General features: G+C 38.0%; 1 protein-coding gene across 1 annotated transcript in view; it reads right to left on the reverse strand.

The window, feature by feature from the left end:
- The window catches only part of LOC145722084 (formin-2-like), a gene marked incomplete at its 3' end in the record, with an annotated part of 48,834 nt that extends 39,788 nt beyond the window's left edge, over positions 1–9,046 (reverse strand). The window contains exon 1 of the mRNA XM_081823180.1: positions 8,971–9,046. Within this exon, the coding sequence (XP_081679306.1) occupies positions 8,971–9,046 (76 nt within the window). The remainder of the gene's footprint in view (positions 1–8,970) is intronic.
- Between the last annotated feature and the right edge of the window lie 210 nt (positions 9,047–9,256).

A 9,256-nucleotide genomic window follows, 5' to 3' on the forward strand; every position in this document is an offset into this window, starting at 1 on the left:
GCGCCTGGGTGGCTCAGTCGGTTGAGCGACTGCCTTCGGCTCAGGTCATGATCCCAGGGTCCTGGGATCGAGTCCCACATCGGGCTCCCTACTCTGCGGGGAGCCTGCTTCTCCCTCTCCCACTCCCCCTGCTTGTGTTCCCTCTCTCGCTGTGTCTCTCTCTGTCAAATAAATAAATAAAATCTTTAAAAAAAAAAAAAGAATGCAGACTTCATACAGCAGAGCTAACGTTTTCTCAAAGGTGTTAGCTGAAGGTGAGTTTTGACAATTTGCTCCAGGAAAACACAGACCAAGCAGAAGTAGCACATATTTTAAAGCTGCCTGTTGAGCCTCTATTCACAGAAAGAGAAGCTAAAATAAAGACTCAGCCTTAAAATTTGTCACCAGCCATGTGTAGCTGAGGAAGCAACCTGGAAGTGAGATAAAGATCTGTAATAAGCTCCACTGCTTACAGACAAGAGTGCCTACAGGGTGCTTAGAAGGGAAAATGATTCAGTAATTAGTAGAATGCATTGCCATTATGGCTAAAGCTATTATCATCGCCATTGAAAAACAAGGCCTACCTTCATACGCAGTGTCTTGATCTACAGAGCTCAAACATAACTAAACAAAATAGAAGACTTTGAAAGCCATTTCTAAAAAACAAGTACTTAAACTGATGTAACGATTGGGACTTAGGAACCAACAAATTTATCAATATATCCATGTACAGTCCCATTGGGAAGGCAGTTTATTACCTTACTCTTTTTTTTTTTTAAGATTTTATTTATTTATTTATTTATTTGAGAGAGATAGTGACAGAGACAGCAAGAGAGATCACAAGCGGGAAGAGAGGGGGAGAAGCAGGCTCCCTCTGAGCAGGGAGCCCGATGCGGGACTCGATGCAGGACTTGATCCCAGGACCCTGGCATCATGACCTGAGCCGAAGGCAGATGCTTAACCCACTGAACCACCCAGGCGCCCCTATTACCTTACTCTTGTTTCTACTACCCATTACTTATTTTCTGAAGTTAATGATAAAGGAGAGGCTCCTGTGAGAACTTGCACCTTTGCTTCTGAACAGACTTGTGAAGTGCTAACAGGTTTGTATTCACAGCCAATAATGATTATTCTAAAATAGACTCAAAGACCTGCATAATAGGCACGAGGATTAAGAGCAAGCATTTAAAGTTCAACAGACTTAGATGGGAACCATTCCTCTGCTAATTACTATGTCCAGTCTTCCTCTCTTTAAAATGGACATAATAATAGCTCCCAGGGGTGTTATAAGGATCAAATGACATGTGGAAAATCGTTAGCAAAGTAAGATCACACAAAAACGGTTAACTATTATTATTAAAAGGACCATTAGAGATCACTGAGCTGTGCTTCATTTCATAGCGAGGTCACACAATTAGTAAAGTTTAAAAACAAAAGCAAGTCTCATCACCTAGCTCAGTACTCTTTAGTGAGATTTTAGTCTCAAATTATTAAATGTCAGTGTGACCTTAATTAAAGCCATAATCCAACAAGGTTCTGAGCAGGATATGCCTTAATTGTATAGTGCTTAACCTTATCCAGTGGAAACCTTCTTCATGCTTACAGATACAGCTTCTCATAGCTAAGGAGAACATGGAATTAATGAAGTCTTGTTTAATCAGTAGTCATTTTACAGGTAGGTACACAGGAGAGACTAACTGGTTTCCATCAGTTCTAGATGTTGATAGGTGTTGACTATATCTGATGGATGGTTGACCTCAAATTTGCATTTGCAGCCCATCCTATCTGTAAACTTTCATCATCTTTATATCTTGATAAAAGCTCCTTTACAAAATTCTGTGCAAAACCTTAAAGGTGAAAGAACATTTCAATAGGAGTTAATCCTTTAGCTAAAAGAGATAATCATTTAGCAAATTCAACTTGAAAAATCTGTTCTATCGGGGCGCCTGGGTGGCTCAGTCGTTAAGCGTCTGCCTTCAGCTCAGGTCATGGTCCCAGGGTCCTGGGATCGAGCCCCGCATCAGGCTCCCTGCTCCGCGAGAAGCCTGCTTCTCCCTCTCCCACTCCCCCTGCTTGTGTTCCTGCTCTCGCTATCTCTCTCTCTGTCAAATAAATAAATAAAATCTTAAAAAAAAAAAAAGAAAAATCTGTTCTATCTAAAAAAGAAGGTATATTGTTTTAACCTAAAACTCAAGGGAGTTATCAAGAGCTTTAACTAAGTAAGTGCCGTATCAGTAGTACAAAAAAAAAAATTCCTTTATCAACATCAGCATTTAAAATATTGGACATTTTTTCTCTATTGTTATTGTAACCTTAACTATATGCATATTTGTTTTCATCTGTACTTGAAGAAAACCACAAATACTATTTTCTTCAGCAATTAAAAAAAGTAGAAACTTCTACTTCTCCTCAGTTTTAAAAATTTACTAAATGAACAAATTTTTATATTTTAAAAATCAAAACTATTACAATTAATTTCCTAGTGAACAGATTTTGCAGTGCTGACATTTTAAAATGTCTTCCCGCCACTCTGTAAACTTGGAAGGAAATTAACACTATTCTGAGAATTCCAATTCCCTCCCCATAATTTGAAATGACCAGCAGAGGGCAGAACTAAACACTTGCTACTTGCATCCCTGAGCATGAATGAGAAAAAATTTCCAAAAGGAGGCTGAGGAGTTCGATTTTTGACTGAAATTTAACACTTCAGTTGCTATATTTCCTGAATTAGAGACATGCCAAGAAGAAATGTCAACCTAATAAAATTCTCTTTGGTACAAATGAGGAAATAAAAATCAACATTGCAATAGAATAAATAACTGTAGTTAGAAGTGCTTGGATGAACCATGAGAGACTACGGACTCTGAGAAACAAACTGAGGGTTCTAGAGGGGAGGGGGGTAGGAGGTGGGTTAGCCTGGTGATGGGTATTAAAGAGGGCACATATTGAATGGAGCACTGGGTGTTATACGCAAACAATGAATCCTGGAACACTACATCAAAAACTAATGATGTAATGTATGGTGATTAACATAACATAATAGTAAAAGAAGAAAAAAAGAAAGAAAAAGAAAGAAAGAAAGAAAGAAAAGAAAAGAAAGAAAGAAAGTGCTTGGAATTAACAGAATAAACAAACGAAATACTGTAACGTTAATAGTACTTTGTTCATCTTATGCATACACATGTGGTACAATTAAATAGCTTACAAATCAAATCAGAAATACTTGGTATATGTGCTAAGGGTAGAGATAAAAATATATATAAAATTTAATCTATAAATATAATTTATATCTGTATATGCATTCCATAATATTTCCTTAATCTGGAATACACACACTATAGACAAAATTATTGAAGAGGGTTTTTTTGTTTTGTTTTAAAGATTTTATTTATTTATTTGACAGAGAGAGAGAGAGCACAAGCAGGAGGAACAGCAGAGGGAGAGGGAGAAGCAGGTTCCCGGCTGAGCAAGGAGCCCGATGCTGGGCTCGATCCCAGGACCCTTCGATCATGAGCTGAGCCGAAGGAAGACGCTTAACTGACTGAGCCACCCAGGCGCTCCTATTGAAGAGGTTTTAAAATTTTTCTCTAGGATTTGAAACTTTGTTTGAAACTTCGATAAACTTGTAAGCAACTATTTTATTCTTAATGTTCTGTAACTTCTAAGCAATTATTTTATTCTTAATGTTCTGTAACTTCAATGTTCCACAACCTCTAATACTTCAAAAGTAAAAACCAAAAGAACACACTTATAAATCTATAAAGGAAAAAATCAAAAGGAAGAAAAATCCCAGGGTTAGGCCTGGGGCCACAGTAAATATGGAATAAGATTAAGTGTAATATATTTTTTGTTAAAGATAAGGATTTATTCAGTTACATTTCCAGGTCTGAATATCTGCATTTGACATCTCAAGGTTTTTTGTTTTGGTTTGGTTTTTGTTTTTTTAATAAGAGCAATGAAAGTTAAACGGAGGAAGTTCCTGTAAGAAATTAAAGGTGGCATTAGTTGTGCTGAAGATTCAGTAAGCCACCTAGGAACAACTTGATCTCTTTCTCTCTCACCTAAGCAGCTTCTCAATTACAGAAAGGGAAGCAAAGCCTTAATGAGCAGTTGGGGAAAATGTTCCTTCATTAAGCTTAGTTCTAGCACAGCAGGGCTCATCAGCTGAGCTAAAACTCTGGAGAATTCAGGGTAGGCCCTCCTTGGAGTTTACAAAAGACCAAGAGCAGCTTCCACATCTAAGCTATAACTAATATTGAAAGAACACATTTTCTAGAGCAAAGCTCTCCCAAACCAAGCTGATCAAAAACCCTTATATCCAGAGTCCATCTTCATACCTAGTCCACTGGACTTTGGCAAAGTGGAACCCCAAAGTTAGCATTTTAGGAAGCTCCCTGGAAAGCACAGAACTGTGGGAGAGAGGAGAAGTAGATGAAGCTGCAGACCCAGCCAGGATGTAGATAAGGGAGGGCCTTAGAGGCCATGAATAAGAGCTCTGGTGTTATCCTAAAGGTAAAGCATCTCTAGCAAGTGTACCATGATCACTCTTTTGGGGAGAAAGAACTGGAAGGGGCAAGAATGGAACCAGGCAGACTAATTAGGAGACTACTTTTGTGGTCCAGACACAAGACAAAGGTGGCTTGCACCAGAGTGATGGCAATGGAAAATCAAACAAGACCAAAGTTTCCAAATATACTTTGAATCAACGGGATTTAGCAATAGATTGGCTCTGGAAGATGACGAAAAGGCACAGATATGGAGTCAGCTTTCTTGGGTTTGAATTCCATCTCTCCCACTTTCAAAACTGTGTGACTGGGCAAATTACCCTAAGCCTCAGTTACATTAGAAAGTGGAAATCGGATTAAATAAATAAATAATTTATTTGAAATTAATCAACTGAAGTGACCCATGTTAAACACTTAGCATAGTGGTTGGCCCTTAGTAAGCACTAAATGTTGGCTGTTTTCCATCATTTTGGTTGTTAATGATGTTCCTATAAAAAGATAATCCAGGAGGCCTACTCTGAGCAAGGCAATGTGAAAATAAAGGTATATTTTTTTGAGGGAGGAAAAAAACTTCCTCCCTGACAATGAGTATGGGAACCCAAGACCACTTTCGCACTACTGCTGAGGATTTTTTTTCCAAAAACAGAAAGAGAAATGCTGAAGTATGGAAACAATTAGTTTAGTTATGATGATCCTCAAAGCCACAGACTTTATACTGACCACCATGGCATAAAGAAGAAATAAGTTCCAAGTTTCTAACTCTCTTCTCCATTCCCACCATCTGGCCTGGAGACACCAAATAGACACATGTGGATTCACTAATCTGCATTCGCCATAGGATGTAATCACTCCCTCTCCCATTTTCCTGCTTACATGGAGGAAAAGATCACCCAACATTAGGTCTTCATTGCCTATGTCCAAAATGAGTCTGGAATTCCCACTTTGTCAAGATACCATTTTAAAGGATGCACCCTATAGCAGTTGTTAACAGAAACGGCACAGTACTGATTATCAAGATTGCTGTCTGCTAATTCAGGAACAAGCTCTTATATGTCTAGTCAATATAACCTACATTAAGAGTAAATGTCTTCTTATTGGATAGCAAACCAGACATTATATCCCTCAGTGTATACTTTTTTTTCAAATTACTTTGAAAAACAATATACTTAGACTGCTGTCTTTCAATTTCATAAATCACACCTAGGAAGGAGTGATTATAAGCACCAAAAGATGGCACTGCAAAGATCTTTGATACTTCTTGCATGATCTCATTATCTGTCTACTGAGCACCCCCTTTTTGCAGAGTATTTGGTAAGAGCTATAGCATTCTATGGTAAATAACACAAGATTTGTCTCAGACCTTGCCTTGGGTTCTTCTGCCATTTATTTTAAATCTGAAAATCACCTCACATCGTAGTAAATATTGGTTGCATTTTATTTTTTTTTAAAGATTTCATTTATTGGGGTACCTGGGTGGCTCAGTCATGAAGCGTCTGCCTTCGGCTCAGGTCACGATCCCAGGGTCCTGGGATCCAGCCCTGCATCGGGCTCCCTGCTCCGCAGGGGGCCTGCTTCTCCCTCTCCCTCTCCCCCTGCTTGTGTTCCCTCTCTCGCTGTGTCTCTCTCTGTCAAATAAATAAATAAAATCTTTAAAAAAAAAAAGATTTATTTATAAATAAATAAATTTATAAATAAATAAAATCTTTAAAAGATTTATTTATAAATAAATTTATAAATAAATAAATAAAATCTTTAAAAAAAGATTTATTTATAAATAAATTTATAAATAAATAAAATCTTTAAAAAAAAGATTTATTTATAAATAAATAAATTTATAAAATAAATAAAATCTTTAAAAAAAAGATTTATTTATAAATAAATAAATTTATAAATAATAAAATCTTTAAAAAAAAGATTTATTTATAAATAAATTTATAAATAAATAAATAAAATCTTTAAAAAAAAAGATTTATTTATTTGACAGAGAGAGAGAGACACAGCGAGAGAGGGAACACAAGCAGGGGGAGAGGGAGAGGGAGAAGCAGGCCCCCCACGGAGCAGGGAGCCCGATGCGGGGCTGGATCCCAGGACCCTGGGATCATGACCTGAGCCAAAGGCAGACGCTTCATGACTGAGCCACCCAGGCACCACTATTGGTTGCATTTTAAATATAATACTAAAAATAAACACTTTTCTCCGCCGTGTCCTGTGACTCTAGGGGCATTGTTCTTCTCTGCTTGCTCAGAAGTGCTCTTCCCCATTTGCTTATGGTAAATATAGCTACAATATACAGTCAATATTTACAACATGAGGCCAATTTTCAGATTCAAAATAGTTCTATTAATGCTAGTTATCTAATTTCACTTATATTTTGGCTTTGCATCAGATGTTTTTTCTAAGGATATCCTATTTTCATGCTTCTGATGGGGTCCATAGAATCTTCCATAGAGCCTAAATGGTACCTTGAGATCTTAGCCCTAGAAAACAATGAGGATGATGTAGCACCCTCCTCCTATCTATGGGCTTCAAAGAGAGCTCTCTCCCAACTTTAAAGATGTCAGGAAGCTCTAACACATTTCTGATCTGCACACAAGATCCATCCCTTCTGTCTCTGATCACAACTGCCCTCCTCCCAGGCAGCCGCTCCCAAATGAACTAGTGACATCAGGGTTTTCACACAGAGGATCATGGGAAAATTTTCATTTTTAAAGTTCTCATTGCAATGCATTTAAAGCACATTCTCTGCTCCTCATTTTTCATGCAGATTTTTCAGACTACTAACACTAAGCTCTCTTCTCAGGTTCTCTTCCATTTTTGAATCCATAGTATTTTCTTGCAAAGATCCCTGACATCTTTTTCAAAGATCTCTAAAAGTGTCCAAGAATCTTCATAACACATTCACCTAAGAAAGAAGTACACAATTGCGGGCACCTGGGTGGCTCAGTCATTAAGCGTCTGCCTTCGGCTCAGGTCATGATCCCAGGGTCCTGGGATCGAGCCCTGCATCGGGCTCCCTGCTCCGCGGGGAGCCTGCTTCTCCCTCCCCCACTCCCCCTGCTTGTGTTCCCTCTCTCGCTGTGTCTCTCTCTGTCAAATAAATAAATAAAATCTTTTAAAAAAAAGTACACAATTGCTTTGTTAAAAGTAATTACCTAACTACATTTAATGAATGCACAGGGACTGTTAACTCTATAATGAAGGCAACATGGCATGGGGAAAGCGAATTGACCTGAATGTCAGAAAGAAGACTAAGATTCTGGCTCTGTCAAAACTATCTCAAGCACAGATTAAGTCACTTCACCTTTGTGATCCTGAGTGACCTCATTTGTCAGTTTAAGAGAAATGGCCTAAATTAAGTCTTCATTAGATTCTCTAAGTTTTGATATTTTATTGTTTCATTGCAAGACAGAAAATCAATCAGGTATATACACTGCACAGACACATGGCTTAAAACAACTAAAAGGGGGAAATCTTTCCCGTAGCCTGTTTGATAATGTGAACCAGGAGATACCACAAATCGATAACTTTCTAGTGAGTGGGGGAGACTTTTTCCAAAGCATTTAGCCTGGAAGCTGGTGTATATCAGTTGTTCTACATATAAAATCCTGTAAACATCATAAAAGATAAGAACAAAGCACAAGAAGACAAGTCATTCCCATTAAAACCATAGGCTCCAGCCATGATTTTACAGAATATTCACCCAAAGGAGGAAAACCTGTGTGTGGATCTGTGCAGTGGCTAAAGAAAGCCAACACCGCACAAAAGCAATTGAAGGTTTTGTGGGGTTTTTTGTTTTTTTGTTTTTGTTTTTTTTCAATTGGAGATTTTGTGCTGATAACTGAACTTTAAACAAGAGAAAGAATGAACATAATACTCCGGTGCTTCAGTTTCTTCTAGAAAATGGAAATAAAACCTGTCGTCAGGGACATTATAAAGATTAAATGAATTAATATTTGTAAAGTGCTTAATAAGCATAAGTCATTTTTAGAGATTGAAAGTTTAAAAATAAATAAAGGCACCTAAATTGACAATGCCCTCCTGCAGCCTGGATGGTCAGACAGTGGAATACAACCACAATTAGCAAATAACTCCTGTCCAAAAAAGAGAAAAGAGTGAAGTAAATGCAAGCACAACACGAACAAGAATACTTCCATCTCCTAGCCACACCTCACCATGGCTTTTACCCCAATTTCCCACTAAGATTAAAATAGGATCACCTATATTTTAATTGCCATTATTGCATATGTAGTCCATTCTGTTTTTTTGCTTTGTAAATGCATATAGTTCATGCCATATATGAATTATCATCCTAAACTAATACATTTGTTATCATCAATTAAAGGATCCCTTCTAGAATTGCTTCCAAAATAAAGTCTACCCTTCATCACAATGTTGGGTGACACTATTTGCCTTGTGAACGATCCACCCTACACCTTGATCTCACTTTCACCCTACCTCAAGCAACAGTCCACTCATCTGGCCATACCCTCAACCACTTCATCACCAAAAACCCCTGTACTTGTCAAATAATACATGTAGACATCCTGTCTGAACTTCCTCATCCTGCAGACCTTGAGAATCTTGACTCCCCAACTTCTATCATTGGTCCCCCTGGTCTGGTCTTCTAATATTGTAACCCACTCTTTCCAGCACTTCCATCCCCATCCATAGGGATGCATCCAAGGGTACAATGCCAACCTGAGATCAGTCCAATGTTTTGACTTTGCCATGCCCATTATCTTCTACCTCAACTGGCCCTCCACAGGCATCCC

This window comes from Leptonychotes weddellii, chromosome 6 (genome assembly GCF_054177405.1).
Source record: "Leptonychotes weddellii isolate Sample4059 chromosome 6, ASM5417740v2, whole genome shotgun sequence".
NCBI lineage: Eukaryota > Metazoa > Chordata > Mammalia > Carnivora > Phocidae > Leptonychotes > Leptonychotes weddellii.